This window comes from Athene cunicularia (assembly GCF_003259725.1).
Source record: "Athene cunicularia isolate RWA chromosome 7 unlocalized genomic scaffold, athCun1 chr7_part1, whole genome shotgun sequence".
NCBI classification, from domain to species: domain Eukaryota; kingdom Metazoa; phylum Chordata; class Aves; order Strigiformes; family Strigidae; genus Athene; species Athene cunicularia.
Genome location: NW_020799107.1, coordinates 27373350 through 27389364, shown reverse-complemented (window position 1 = coordinate 27389364; position 16015 = coordinate 27373350). Strand labels below are relative to the sequence as shown.

The 16015-nt window shown below is 36.1% G+C and overlaps 2 protein-coding genes across 4 annotated transcripts in view; both read left to right on the top strand.

Annotated features, from left to right (window-relative positions):
• ZNF148 (zinc finger protein 148) overlaps positions 1-11801 on the top strand; it is a 41969-nt gene extending 30168 nt beyond the window's left edge. For 2 of the 3 annotated variants that reach the window (XM_026852753.1, XM_026852754.1), the window contains exons 6-7: positions 1999-2117; positions 2440-11801. In XM_026852753.1, coding sequence (XP_026708554.1) covers positions 1999-2117; positions 2440-4032 — 1712 coding nt within the window. In that variant the 3' untranslated portion in view covers positions 4033-11801. The remainder of the gene's footprint in view (positions 1-1998; positions 2118-2439) is intronic. The other variant, XM_026852755.1, reaches the window with a different exon arrangement.
• Positions 11802-13523: 1722 nt separating this feature from the next.
• SLC12A8 (solute carrier family 12 member 8) overlaps positions 13524-16015 on the top strand; it is a 57242-nt gene continuing 54750 nt past the window's right edge. The window contains exon 1 of the mRNA XM_026853084.1: positions 13524-13667. The gene's annotated coding sequence lies outside the window, so the exon portion shown is untranslated. The remainder of the gene's footprint in view (positions 13668-16015) is intronic.

Sequence of the window (16015 nt, the reverse complement as noted above, 5' to 3'; positions counted from 1 at the left end):
TAAGTGGTTGTCTTTGGGAATGGAAGAGTTTCCATGTATTGAGCAAGAACAATGAGACCTAGATGTTCTTGCCTCATCTTCTTTAACAGTGAAGCCAAGGATTGGAATTTGATTCAGGAAGTCTTGTCAGGCATGGTGCAAGTAAAACACTGTAGTAGTAGTAAGGGTACCTAATGAATAAAGAGAACATGAAGAATGAAATTGGAGTTTGAAAATTAAGAAATAGACCAGATAGCAGAATTTGCTTATAGACAGTATAAGAGAGGATTAAAAAAATTAGTTTGTGGTGATTATTAGTAAGCAAGAAATGGTAAAAGTCTCTGACTAAATGTGAAAGAAGAGTTAGCATGCTGAGGTTGTGAGCCTGTAGAAAAAAAAACTGGTGGAAGCTGAGAGATCTTAGGAGGGTAGATAATTTAGAAGAGAATAAATTGGAATAATTTCATCCAAAAAAGGGATTGGCTGAGAATTCACGTGGAGAATTAGTAATTAATTAAAAAGTAAGAATTAATAATTTGAAATAGGGCATAGGCTTACAAGGAGAGAGTTTTAGAAAATGCTTGGAATTAAGAAGGTTGAAACTCTGGGCATTAATGGTCTGACTAGGAGCAAATGTGTGGGTGATACAGATATTTTCCATTCTAGTTTCTATAAATACTGGCATCTTATTTTAAGGTACCATATTTCCATTTGTAGAAGGATGTGGCTAAATACCTCAATTCTAAATGGCAAAGATACATTCTAACAACATTTAAAATAATAAATTAAAAGTTATTAACATTTTAATAATTAATTACTAGTAATAATTCATAAAATAATTTAAAATAATAAAACTACCTCAGAAAAATAGAAATAGTCTGTGTATTTCTGCAAACAAAAGAAAGATCGTTTATATCCCCAAAATCAGTGCAGTACAGTATTCAGAACAAAGAGGATGTTGACAGATGCTGCCAAGACAGTCCTTGATCTCTGTGTCAGTTCAAAAGATTTCACAGTAAATATTAAGAGGAAAGGTTACTGTTGTTCAGGGTGAGTTCTGTTAAATAATACTGAACTTCTGTAAAAGCAAAACTAACTTTTCAATGTGCTTGGAATTTTTAGGTTTTGTCAGAGAAACCTAGAAAAGAAAAATATCAGAGGGAAGATGTAAGGCAGAAGTTTAAAGAAATAAAAATAGAGTTACTCCCCTGTTCTGAAAGGATCATTGCAGGGGTTCTTTGTGAGGAAAAACAAAGGGAGAACTGGAGATGAATTCAGGGCAATGAATATTGTCTGAAAGTAAAAACCAAAACCCAAACCAAACAAACAAAACAACCAAACAGAAAAACCTGTAAGTACGCAAATGCCAGTTCAGCTACAGAGGTTTCTTGTTTTCAGATCAATTTTTAAATTTTTTTTTTTTTGGTAACATTTGGGTTCCAACCAAAATAGTAGGCTTTTTTCCAGAGCAGTTACTTCAATTCTACATACAGATAAGGGAAGAGAAGACAGAAAATACAGAGCACCCTACAAAAATGTGAAATGAAAAGTTTGGAAAGTTTGGAAAAAATGAAAAGTTTGGAAATGCATAATTCTCTTCTAGAAGGGATGGGTTTGAGTTATGAGTTGGTGACAGAATTGAGGTATTTTTATATGATCATCTGTGCTAAAAAAAACCCTGTGTAGCAGCAGTTCAGGACGGCTGTCTTTGCAATTCTTCATTTGTTAGGTTTAATACAGATATATGCACCTACATTAGAAAGAGAGGATAAAAATTTAATTTTAAAGGTGATTTAGTGTAAAAGCTTAAAATAATTTTGAGGCATCAACTACTGAGAAAATGGGAATAATGGGAAAGCAGTAGTGTGAGCAAGCCCTATGCTGTTTTTCAATAGCAACAGACTAAATCCTCTGCTTTATTACTTCTAATATAGAATGTAGTATATGACCTGCTAATTGTATGGAAGAACATAGATTAGGTTTTTTTTTAGATTAACATTGCTATGTGTTTTTTACCAGGTGAAAAGCCATTTCGTTGTGATGAATGTGGTATGAGGTTTATTCAGAAGTATCACATGGAAAGGCACAAAAGAACTCACAGTGGAGAGAAGCCTTACCAGTGTGAATATTGTTTGCAGGTAAGATGACTTAGTGAAGTCTTTCACAACTGAAAAACAAAACACCAGTCAGTTCTCAAGTACTACAAATAGGACTTTCTCCAGATGTTGTGGTCATGTGCATACAAATAAACATATATTTTCTCTGTTAAGGTGGGTGGTATTGAAGCGTAGGTGGAGCAGAGTCACAACTGCCTGTGCTTGATTTTATTGATTATATACTGTTTAACATTTAATTAGAAATTGGTAAAGTGGATTAATTGTTAAGTAAATTTGTTAGAATGAAAGATTTCTTTTCTTTCTGCTAATATATTTCTATAATAATAATAAAAATCTTTTGCAGTATTTCTCCAGGACTGATCGTGTGCTGAAACATAAACGTATGTGCCATGAGAACCGTGACAAGAAACCGAACAGAAGTGCCACCAAAGTTGGCTTTTTGCCATCAGAGGAAGATTCTGGTTTCTCTACGCCTATGAAAGACAGCTCCTTGCCAAAGAAGAAAAGGCAGAAAACAGAGAAGATAAAATCTGGGGATAGGGAATGTACAGATAAGTCAGAACAGAAGAAGGACAAAAATGACTATTTGCCTTTGTACTCTTCTAGTACTAAAGTAAAAGATGAATACATGGTAGCGGAATATGCTGTTGAGATGCCACATTCTTCGGTCAGTGGAACGCACTTAGAAGAAGCAAATTCTGGAGAAATACACCCACCTAAGCTCGTTCTCAAAAAAGTTAACAGCAAGAGGAGTCTGAAACAGCCACTTGAGCAAAGTCAAACCATTTCACCTTTATCTACGTATGAAGACAACAAGGTCTCAAAGTATGCCTTTGATCTGGTGGATAAGCAAAGTTTACTGGACTCTGAAGGTAATGCTGACATTGATCAAGTTGACACATTACAGGAAGGGCCCAGTAAACCTGTACACAGCAGCACTAATTATGATGATGCAATGCAGTTTTTAAAGAAAAAGAGGTATCTACAAGCAACTAGTAATAACAGTAGAGAATATGCCTTGAATGTAAGTACCATAGCATCTCAACCTTCAGTAACACAGGCAGCTGTGGCCAGCGTCATTGATGAAACTGCTACAGCCTCAATATTAGACACCCAGGCACTGAATGTTGAAATTAAAGGTAACCATGACAAAAATGTCATTCCAGATGAGGTACTGCAAACTCTGTTAGATCATTATTCACACAAGGCTAATGGACAACATGAGATATCTTTCAGTGTGGCTGACACTGAGGTGACCTCCAGTATATCAATCAATTCTTCTGAAGTATCTGAGGTCACTCAATCTGAGACAGTTGGAACAAGCTCTCAAGCTTCTTCATCAGATAAAGCTAGTATGTTACAAGAATATTCAAAGTTTTTACAACAAGCTTTGGACAGAACTAGCCAAAATGATGCCTATTTGAACAACCCAAGCCTTAATTTTGTGACTGATAACCAGACTCTTACAACCCAGCCAGCATTTCCTTCCATGGAGAAGGTGTACACATCTATACCCGTCAATAGCTTTCGATCGGGAATGAACTCTCCATTAAGAACAACTCCAGACAAGTCTCATTTTGGACTAATGGTTGGTGATTCACAGCACCCTTTTCCCTTTTCAGGTGATGAGGCAAATCATTCTTCTTCCTCCTCCACACAGGACTTCTTGGATCAAGTAACTTCTCAGAAGAAAGCAGAGGCACAGCCCGTTCATCAAGCATATCAAATTAGCTCCTTTGAGCAGCCCTTTAGAGCTCAGTACCATGGGGCAAGAGCTGGAATATCATCTCAGTTTAGCACTGCCAATGGACAGGTGAACCTTCGGGGACCAGGGACAAGTGCTGATTTCCCAGAATTTCCCTTGGTGAATGTAAATGATAGCAGAGCTGGGATGACTTCATCACCTGATGCCACAACGGGCCAGACTTTTGGCTAAGAAATCTTTGTAAATAATACTGGCACTTTAGAACACATTTGTCAAAAGGGGGGTTGCTCTGTATAAGATGGAATTCTGTACAGCTTTTAAGAGCGCTATGTTAAAACAAAAGTAAGCTGATTTTTTTTTTTTTTTTTTTTTTTTTGGTTAGTCACCAGTCATTGAACTGCCTGATGTTGGTGCCCCTATCAAAGGCAGTTTATTATTCACTTGTTTGAATCCAGAAAATATTTTAAATTCTATGAAATTTAAAATAAACAAAATCCCCAGGTAAGACTTTCCCCCATGATTGTTTCCTTACTGGTTTCCTTGTATGGTTTGGGAGGACAGTTTATTGTCTGATACTATTCATATTGTCATTTCTAAGCTTGTCAGCATAGTCATTGCTCTTCAGCAGGGAATCAACATTTGCTAACACACAGAACAAACAGTAAGTTTCAGAGTCAAGCAAATACGGCTTTAAAAGATGGCATTTTCTGCAAAAATAATCTTTCTTCCATCTCTTAAAAATAATTTTAGACCATATGCCCTTTATTTCTGCTTTGCATTACCTTGAGTTGTGTTTGGAGGAAAATAGGAATTCTGATAGACTAACTCTACTATTTAAAAGTCTAATTAATTTAAAATACTTTAAACACTTTTTTAAGCAAAATGCCTAACTGCTAAAGCCTTTACTTCATTCCTGAAGTAATGTGTATTTCTTTGTACAGCTGAATCTAGATGTAACTTTTTAATGACTTTTTCATACGCAGATACCAAGATTTTGAAGTTTTAGTTAAAATACTCTGTAGATGACATTCCCAGTTGCATAATGCTTACACAAACTGTGTATTCCAAGATTTAAAAGCTTAATTGTACCTTACCCTACATGCTCATGATGATTAACATAGAGCATTTAGTCAACCTGATAGTTTTTGATTTCTCAAAAAATAAAACCATTGTTAGATTTTTAAGTTTGATACGGTTGCATCATGTTCATCTCATACACCTCCAATAATTTTTTTTTAATATACTGGAAATTGGGTATTCTTAGTTTCTGTAAAAATTGTTTTAATTCTCTGTCTAGAATTTTGACAATTCAAATCATAACATTTATTGAAGTATCCCTGAAAGCTGAAGAAGTGGGCATTCAGATTCCTTATCTTTTTAGTGTTTGCTTAGTGAAAGTCATTACAATTTTACCAACCAAAACTGCTGAATAATACTAGTGAACAGGATTCTTTTTCCAGCATAGGCGAGTGATCAGAAGTTTTTTGTTGCATTTCACCATATAAATAAACTACAAAATTTATCCCTGTACCATGAATATGTTTTTTTGAATAGTACTTTGTCTTGAAGTATACAGTATGGTACGATAAGTAGTTCTGTGTGCATTTTTAAGGTGGTAAGATTTGAGTAGCATAACTATTGTGTAGTTTAAGTTAACAAGTTACAGATTTTTGAACTGTATGTTCATTCTATTGCACCTTCCCTAAAGGGACACTGTCTGGTAGTTTAAGGCAGTTTAAGCCTAATGTAGGCTGATTAACCAGGGAAAAACAGACACACACACACACACACACACACACACACACACACATATATATATGTATGTATATAAGTATGTATATGGTGGGTTTTTTTAAATAGGATTGCATACATCTTTTTACAGCACTATTGCTAGCTGCTATCTATCTCTCAGATGAAGCCATCAGCTAGGAGAAAAGACTGCATCTCAAGGGGCTAACATATAGCCTGTCCTTTAGAAAAGGACTTGAGCAGGACATATAACAGTTCTCACCTCTTCCAAAAGCAGTAGCAAAATTTTTCTGAATTATCATTACTAGGAAACTGATCCCACTCTGTCTCTTTTTCCCTTATGGTAGCACTAACTTCACTTGGTACTGCCAAGGGACAAAGTGCATTTATTATCCACAGCTTGCTTCTTACATTGACAAGAACTACAATTTGTGTAAATTTCTTACTTAATACTTTTGTATAAGAAAAGGGGTTCTGTTTTGATTCATTGACCCTGCGTATAATATAGGAAGCTGTTTCAGCATGCTATGACTTACCAGTAATTTTGTCTGAATATTTGGCCCCGAGTTAGGAAGAATGAACGTCAAGGGAGAAAAGTAAATTCCTTATGGATTATTAATGATTCATTTAAAGAAATTTATTTGAAATAATATTTAAAAACTGATTTATGTGTGTCTGTTTTGCTTTCTTTATGGTCAGGGTTTTTTTTTGATTTTTCCATTCTGTGTCACACAGACATAATACATATGGCCCCTATATCCCAGGAAGCCACCTCTTGTAACATGTGTTTCATTTCCATGACATCCTAGCTTGTGCTGCCCGAATAATACTGTGTTGGCATCTTTGTCCCGTAGTTGCAAATAGATGGCCATTGGTAGTACTATTTGTTCAATACAACAAGCAGTAAAAGCCAAAAAAAAAAAAAAAAAAAAAAAAAAAAAAAAAAAAAGACTGTATTATTACTACACTTCTCTGGCCCCATAAGGAGGTACAAAATAAAGCCTCCTCCTCCCTAAGGAGATTGACTCAGCTTTATTTTTAAAAGTTACTGCATGGATATTCTGCTGTGAGAAAGTGATTGAGGAGTAGGAAGGAGTAGCTTCACTCCATCCCATCTTCACACTTAGGAATTGCTACTTGGATGCATGAGGGAGAAAGCTGTTGTACCGAGCGAAGGAACTTGCTCTTCCCCAGAGCAAAGTGGGAATCATCTGAGGAATTTATGTCCTTACGTCACAGCTCATTCCCCTAGCCTGCTGCTGAGCCATTACAGCTATACTCCGTGCCTTAGGACAGGTTGTGAAGTCCCTATCTAGCTCACGGGGACTATCTCATAGGATTCTTCCACGTGTACAATTAAAGCGGTGGTGTGAGTAGTTGATCCACAGATGCTTGAAGCTTTCTGTACTGGAGGAGTTAACCAAATATACTGCTACGAGTTCCTGAGTACATGCACTTTCATTCTGGAATAAGTGTGTATGTAGTTCTGGGAAGTTGTAACTATGTAAAAAGCTTTTGCTTGTTTAATAATTGCATTATTTAATAACATTTTCCACTGCTCATGTTTTGCTGCTTTTAATCTGTCACGGATGCACACTCTTCATTTTGATCTGGTCAGTGTTCATTTTGTTAGTTTTCCATGTTTGTCTGGAAAAAAGCAACTTTGGTTTTCTGTTCTTATACTGGTATTCTTCAGTCGGTCAACATAAGGCTGGGGTGAGCATTTATATTCCACAGAGCTAACAACAGACATTCTTACTTAAAGGTCATGCAAGCACTGAATGTGTGTGTGTGTGTGTGTGTGTGTGTGTGTGTATGTGTAAGGTGGAATTTTTTGGGGATATCTCCTAGTCACAGAGGAATGACGATTTAAAAAAAAAAAGGAATTTGATTACATTTATTACCAAACTATATATATATATATATATATACACAATGCGTGCGTGTCTATATATATATCTGCACATATTAATAGGCCATATTTTGGTCCTAAATTACTTGACAGTGTCCCTTTTAGCATGAAGCCTTTGATATGTTTTACCATTAATATAACAGACAATGAAGGAATCAGCTTGTAATGGTATACTAATAGGCATTTGCATTTTCTTCATTTGATTTGAGAATGAATTAATCATAAATGACAAGGTTTGGGGAGAAGGATTAACCATGTGTATTACTGTATGATGGTTTACAAATAACAACATAAACAATTTAAATTGGATGATAAAAGAACTGTTTATGATCTTGTGTCTCCTAGTGTTGTCTTTAGGAAAATTGTGTTTCAAGAAGAAAATAGGACATGAAAGTATTCATGTGAAATAACACTTGTATTATTTTTATATTGTACTTGTCAATTTTTTGGATGGCAGGAGCTTTTCATTGTTAATTGAGAAGTACAGTAAAATCTTGCTAATTCGCTGACCACTAATCAGAGCATCCAATAGGTTTATACATCCCTGATGGTCTCTTCCCCACCTCTCTGCAATGGTCTAAAAAGTACTGTAGTGAGGTCTCAGTAATACTGTACTACTTCACCCAAGTATACTGCAGAGTCTATGAGTATACTGGGAGGTACAAGAAGTATTGAAAACTAAATTGCAGTTGTCAAAATAAATGAACAAAGTACATTTTGTGATGTGACATCCTTGCTTTTATTGCCTGCCTCTTCACTATTTTCAAAATTGTCATTTGTAAAGGGTTTCTAAGGCATTGCTGCGAATTATTGGGGTTCTACTGTAACTTTTGGAATTTATTCAAAAGTATTCATGTTCTCCTATGAAAACTTTCCACTTGAACAGATACATTATATTCCATGCTTGTTCAGAATATTTTTGTAGTATTTGTATCATGTAGTAACTATCTGAAATGAACCAGAATATTTGGATGAATCCACTCTGAATTTTGCAGCATTGGATTACTTTATGTATGTATATTTGCTAACTAAATTTTCTTGGTTTTGAGAGCTTTGGTTTTTATTTTTCTTCATTTGTTTGTTTTAATACCATTACAAATCACAGGGAAAATCCTAATACTCCTGGGAATCCATTTGGAAATTTTAGCAGGCAGAAATATGCTTATGCAGTCGGTACCAGTACACATGTGAACTTTCAAATTACATGGTTGGTACTGAAGCAAAAGAATAACGTTACAGTTTCCTAGTGTTAAATGTTTTACTAAAATGAAGCCTTGTAACTTTGAAAGTTCATTCAACTTACGGTAATGCATGTTTATGTTAGGCATGTAATGCATTTAGCTAAAACTTACTTTGCAAAGGACAAGTACTAAGAGAGTATTACTGCTAATGAAAAGAAATGTCTTTAAGTTAAAATTGAAACTTTTGTTCAGTTTTAAATTGCTTTGTGTCAGGGAAATAAATTTATAGTCGCCTTTGCTCTACTCAGCATATAAAACCTTGTTTCCTTTTTAAAATTACATCTTTTGGTAGGAAACACAAACTGAGGCAAGCAAACATTTCTAAGAGTTGTTTCTTGCTTTCCTTAATCCAATGGATGAAAGGTAATATTGTGTAAACAACATTATTTTATTTTTTTATGCAATATCATGCTGTAAATATGATTTATCAAATAAGGATGTACCTATGATCGAATCTTTGATTCTGCACAGCTAGAGTTTATATATAAATATAAATGTGTCTTGACAATCAAGGACTTATGTCAGTCTTCCTTTATGACGTTTCTTATTGTTATGCATTCCATTTGTTTGACTTGAGTATTTGTATTGTCTGTAAAGTATGTAATGTTTTTATAGCTTGTTTAAAAAACAAACAAAAAAGCCTGTAAATACATAGGAACTGATCACAGTACCACTCTGTTAGAAGGCATATGATGATGTACTGTTTGTAAGCAATAATACATGACAGTGCTAACTTTACAAGTAGCATAAGGATAAGTTCCAAAAATACCTTTTGGGAGTTAATAGCCTTGTTTGAGTTAATGAATATTCTTAATCATTTTTTTATAAATAAACTCAGATGTCCTCCTGCTGGAGTATATAACATTGTTTACACAGCACAATTTCAGTCACAGAGGGGACAGTCTTTAGATCTATGGCTTCATCCGTACACACTTTGAGTAAGAAATGAATGGCTTGGCTGCACTGCTGCAAGATGAGGAAGACTGCAAAAGTTGAATAGCTGTGTCTCTAAAGGATGAGAGATACTATTCTGCTTCTGTGCTGATTCCTGACAATTCCTCTACTTAAAATTTGGAGTCTTTAAGTCCTGATATTGAACTGATGAGACTTGGGCCTCCAGTAAAAAGGAGTAGTTTTCTTCTTATTTCATATGCAGATAAACAGTGAACTTACAAGTCACCTCTTCATTTGAGTTGTGTATTTTTCAAATTATGAGCTATGAGAGATGAGATGGGTTTATTCCGATAAATAAACTAAATGTCAAACTTATAGTTTGAATTGAATAGATATTAGACTGTACAGAGCAGCATAACTATTTGAACAGTCATCACTGCTTTAGAACCCCCTTCCCCCAATTTATAAATGTATATGACCTACATTTTATAGGAAAAAAATGTTTTTAAATGCTAGTCATTTATATAATATGTGCTTTGAAGGATTTGCTAGTCCACTTCTGTCACTTTTAGTACACTGGTATCTTTTATATGTAATGTATGCTTTTTATTATTATTATTATATTATTATTATTATTATTATTATTGTAGTAAAGCATTTCAGTAGGAAGAATTTTGCAACAGTATGAGGGGTTGAAATTTTCATTGTCAGAAATGAATTATACTGGACTTTGTCTGTGTAGTCTTGTCTTTCTTTTAATGCTGTCTGGAAGGGAACTTGGTATTCAATAAAGCAAGTGACCTCCTTTTATTTTGAAGGCATACTATGTAGTGTTGAATTGGATCTGGAAATGTCATGACTTTGAAGACAGAGAAATTAGTACAAAATCTAGTGTACAGAATAAATTGTGTTACAAAAAACCTGATGATATATATAGTGGAACACTGTTACAGTGGATTTCTGATACAGTGTTATTTTCCTGAAGACCATATGCCTTCTTTGTATTTCAATTAATTTAAAAAAAAAAAAAATCCGCATGGATAAATTTAGGATAACAGGTTTATTTCAGTGATTATACAGTATTTCTTTATCCTACAACATCTATTCCGTCCCTTTATTATCAGACAAAAGACCGTAACCTGAATTTCATCAGTGAAAGTATGTATATAGGTGAGAGATGGTTTTGTAGGAACCTGAAAAGTATGAATTTGTATATTCCTTATGTTTCTGACAGAAATCAGTATGTGACTCTTTCTTTATTCCTGTGAAATGAGGAATTTCTTGGTATCAAGTGAGAGAGAGTGTGTGTGTGCGTGTGTGCGTGTGTGTAGGTACATGAAAGATGTTTGGGTCTCATGGCAAAAATGATAAAAGTATAAAAGGATTTAATGTAGTTCAACACGTGACTTACATTTAATATGTAAAAGAAACATTTAAATTTCATAATTCAAAAAAGACAAAAATAGTTTTGCAGGAAACAAAACTATTTGGATAGCAGGCTTGACCAAATGAATTTTTTTGGTTAAACTTGATATATTTTAAATGATTCTATTTCTGCCTTTATTTCTGCCCTAAAAGCAATTTAAAATATTTTAGGAGTTACTCTTCCTGTTCATTTGACTGTGAGTGTAATTTATATCATGGTTTACAAAATGTGGCATGAAGGATTGGATTGTTTTATCTGTATAATACAATGAATTTTTTTTTTTTTTTTTTTTTTTTTTACATAATCATGGTGAATGGTATTGTATTAGGATTGATTTATTCATTAAGTGACTTAATGAGTTTCATCACTTTTGACATTATTGTTTTCTTATGGTTAACTTAGTCTTTTTGGGTTATAATACCCTTTATGTATTGTGATACTAAGGGAAGTTATGTTTTTGCTTTATTTTTAATTAAACTAATAGTTTGATAATTTATATTTGCAAATGATGCATTTTAAATGTGGTCACTTGCTGTTTGAAAAATAAAAATATAGAATACTGTTTTATGAATAGACTTAGCAGTATTTTTCATGTTAGATAATTTCAGACAAAATCTGTTTTCTTAATGATACAGATGAAGGCATGTAAAGACACGTATCGTTGTGCAAGACTGAAATGGATACTTTCAACAATTAAATGAAATATTTAAATATTTGTTTTGAGACATATAAAACGTATTTGGGTTTTTTTCCCCTTTGGATCTCCTTTTTGCCTCCTTTGATTATAGAAAACAGAATATCTGACCTTGATTTTAATCCTGGTCATTTTAGATGATTGATCTGGAATCACATTAATAGAAACACAGTATTAGACCAGTTTTCCTTTTGTGATTTTTATTTGCACTAGAGGGCATTTATTCAGTGCCAGCAACTCTTTATGTACATGAGAGTCAGGACTTTGCTCTAATCTCAGTTGTAGGAAAGGTGAACTTGATTACTCAAGTTTTTAAGTCTATTGGATAACAATATGCCATGTCTGTGCTACATCATTTTGTAGCCTGTGTAGTATACAGAGTATTTGTTACATAGATTTTTCTGTCATTGAAGCCAATATTTTTAAAATATTGAAGACCATAGCATTTATGCACTTACAAAACCAGAAATGTGCCCCATAGCATTAATTACTGATAATTTGGTTTTTCTGCTTTTATTTATTGATGTGTTAAAGCTGTCATTTTCCCTGAATATTTCTTTTTGGTAGGGTCCTTTCTGATAAAGACTTGATTTTTGTGAAATGTGTGGCTCTGTTGATTTTACTTTGTGTGAGAACATGTTTTGTATAGAAAGTTTTAGAAGCGGCACAATACTTTTTGAAGAGGAAAAAACCCAAAATCTAGTGAAGTCCAGCGTTAAGACTTGAGCCATGATCAGATGAGCACTGCAGAAAGCTGTTTGGGATGCCAGTGCCTCCCCGCCGGGCGGGTGCAGCCCCGTTCCTGGGGCCCGCAGACTCCCTGCCTGGGCATTCGCCACCAGCCACCTCGGGGAACCTCTGGGGCAGCGGTGGCTGCATGAGAGGAGCTTTCTGTCTGGCCGTAGCCTGAACCCCTTTGGAGGACACTTAACCCAGTTGACTGCATTTGCACGGTAGCAGAGAAAGGGGACACAAGGGGTTTGCTCTAGGCTCTAACCCAGGGGACAGCAGGGGTTCTGAAATTGGCCTTGCTGCCCTTACTCAGTGCCTCTTAGCTGTGGGAGGCCATAGGCATTGCTGTCTCCTAGTGCCTTTACATGCTTCTGAAGTATGGAGTGAATACAGCAACGTGACTTGATTTGACTTCGTTTCACTATGACTCCAGTGTGCATGTTTTGGTATTGTTTTTTAAAATAGCCTATCAAGAGCTTAATGTGGTATGTTAACATCCAGCCACTATAGTAACTACGTGTAAAGGTTTCATGTTGAATAGTTTTAAATTGTGGGTGCACTCTGCAATATGCCTGAGTACTGTCTGCATACTCAGCCACCCTGCTTGTCTTCAGCTTTGTTATGTTCACTTACATTAGCTATACCGATTGTAATTTGTTTTAATTACGCAGTGGAAATAAGAAATCAAACCTGATAGTTTCTCCTTATTGCGTTTCACAATTAAAATTGTCAAATAGTAAAGTGATACTGAAAAGAAGACAATTTTCAATATTTTGATGTGAGAAAAATAGTTACTAAATTACCTTTTTTTTTTTTTTTCTAGGAGAAGTAAAGAGTTCTCTGTTAAAATTAATGGTTATTTGTTTGTTTAGAGGGCTGAAAAAATCTCTCTCTCTCAGAATTTTATTTTTTTTTTTGCACTGCACAGGAGAAACTATTTTGTAGCTCCAGGATAGGCAGCACTTTATGAAAGTAGAGAGATTTGGAGGTGGGTTGGTTTAGGGAGGTAGTCTGGAAGAGTGTCCAATTTATCAGTTATCTTCTGCATTGCACTTGCCAAATCAACAGAAGATCGTTTCCTATAGAATATTGTTTGCTTTTTTGTCTGCTTCAGTTGTCAAGATACGGAGTTTAAAGAAGAGCCTGGAACAGGGGTTTAAAATGGAGCCCATGTGTGCTGTCCTTTCAGAAGCCAGCAGCCCTGCCCGGGTGGCTCAGGTAAGTTGCCTCCTCCACAGCGTCCTTCCCTTTTCACATCAGGGCTGGTCTTCAGGTTCACGTCCCAGCTGCAGTATCTGCTCTAGCTTTTGAATTTCAAAGGCAGTTGAATGTGTACACATATGAGTCACTGGCAGAAATTAAATACGATGATTTGGTGAGGTTCCATCTTAAAATGTGTGTGTGTGTGCGTATCTTTTGCAGTCTAGCCAAATACATCACTTTTGCCAGTGTTGGCAGCCATGCACATCATACAGAAGGCTTGGGATCCAGTTCCTCCCTCCATTCACACTTAATTCTGGAGTCTGCTGGGTGTACAAGTAACTGCTGATTTTTCCACTTGGAGTCCATCTCCCGGGGCAGCTCTACCTGCCATACACAGGAGAGCCAAGACGTGTTGCTATGTGATAATTGTACGCTGCTGCCTGCTGGTAGCAAAGCAGCTTGGCTTTTGGTTGGCCAGCAGCTGCACCTTTCAAGCCTCTCAGCTAGAAATGTGGGTGCCTAGTCCCAAATCAAGCTTTGTGCTGATGTCTTTTGACATCGGTGCGTTGGCAATAACTTGTACCTAGCTGTCTTCATTTAGAGGAGGTAGTGCCTTCCCAGCTCCACGGTCTGAGAGAGGTAAGCTGCTCCAGCTATGGAAGTGCAAGCTGTGCCATGGAACATGTGCTAGTTTTCACTTTTATTTACTTTTAATCTTTTTTTAAATCACTGTCAAATGTGATCATTAGTGCCATATCTAAGAGGCAGAAGTAACAGACCTTTTATAACTGCTGTTAGATCAAAAGTAGTAGCCTGGCCTAAGTGAAACCAAGAGGATTCTATTATTTTAGAAATTAATTTATTAAAAAGTGTGTTGTAATATCAATAACGCTGTTCAAAATGTACAATTTTTATACTCTGAAAGCTCTTCAGGAGCAGCACTTATATTGGTCGGTCTTGTCAGAAGATGAACTGAGTCATGAGAGATGATAAAACAACAACTACAAGTGCTGGGAATACGTTCAGAGTAATTGCAAAGTAATCCACCATGCAGTAACGTGTAAGAACAAAGCAGAGAATGTCATCAGAAGCTCAAAGGATGCCTTGTTTGTTTTCTCTCGAGTCCTGCGTTTTCTTCCATTTGTCTTGCCAGTTCCTGAAATCATCTTTGTTATAAAGCTAATTATAGACAGATCAGAGCTGCCTAAAAATGTTACAGCTCGGAAAGATGGATAAGCAAGTGCAAGGATACCGGTGTGCCAAAGAGATCATCTTTTCCTCCAAAACAGCACTCGGAAAGGAGCATTTTCTTTAAGATAGCATTTCTTAGCTTAAAGGAAAGCATCGAGTCAGAGTAAACAGGCTGATCGGTCCCCTAGTCAGATGCGTAGCTAGAGTGGTGGACGTTGCAGCTACTTGAAAAGGAGCCGTAAGGACAGTGTGAGTCGGGAATGCAGACACGCTTTGGCAGTGTTGGCTCTCACAGAGCAACTCTTGTTGCCTGAAGCTCTATTTTAAGGAACTGAAACAAGAATGTTGTTTGTGGTGATGCTCAGGTACTATATTGATAGCTGCTGTTATCACACACAACAAAATCAGAACTGCATTTTAAAAGCAAAGTACCATTTACAACTATGAGTAAACTCGAGTAGAAAAAGGCTGGCTCTTCAGTCTAGGTACACACTCTTCATGTGTAAAACAGCCCATTTTACTGTTGATCTAGAGTTTGTAGGTCATTAAGCAATGTGGTTAGGTAAGACATGTAGTTTATTCACTGTTTGTGCTGTGTGTGTACATGGAAATTGGCTTCCACGATGCTGTGTTAGGAAGGATGGGTATGTCTGGCAACTGCAGAAGATGATGATGAGGTATGTGATCATTAACACCCATTCTGCTAAGAATCAATCCACACTTCATGGGATGGCTCAGACCTGTAGATTTTTCAAATTCACATCTTTTGCTGACTGACCTCTGTGCTGCTACTTTCCCTGTTCCTGGAGACCATGTTTATATCTTTGACACCTCTGTAGTCTTTCCCTTACCTTTTTTTATCCCACATAACCTTTGGTCACCTCCTTCACTCTCTTAAATCCAGCTTCAGACTCCGTCCTCTGGAGCACTGTCCACTGAGTGACATGGACTGTCGAAAGCCTTCTCAAATCAGAGGTCAGGATGTCCAATACTCGGGTCTGCCAGGCTTCGGATGGTCCCCCTGACAGTCCCAAGGACTTACGTAACTTGAAGGGGAAGGATTCCTGCTGGTCTCTAGAACTGGCAGCATTTGTTGCTAGTCCTGAAAGCACCCAAGAATTGGACTTTGATAAAACAATTTCCACTTCTATTTGCATTTCCCCCCCCCCCCC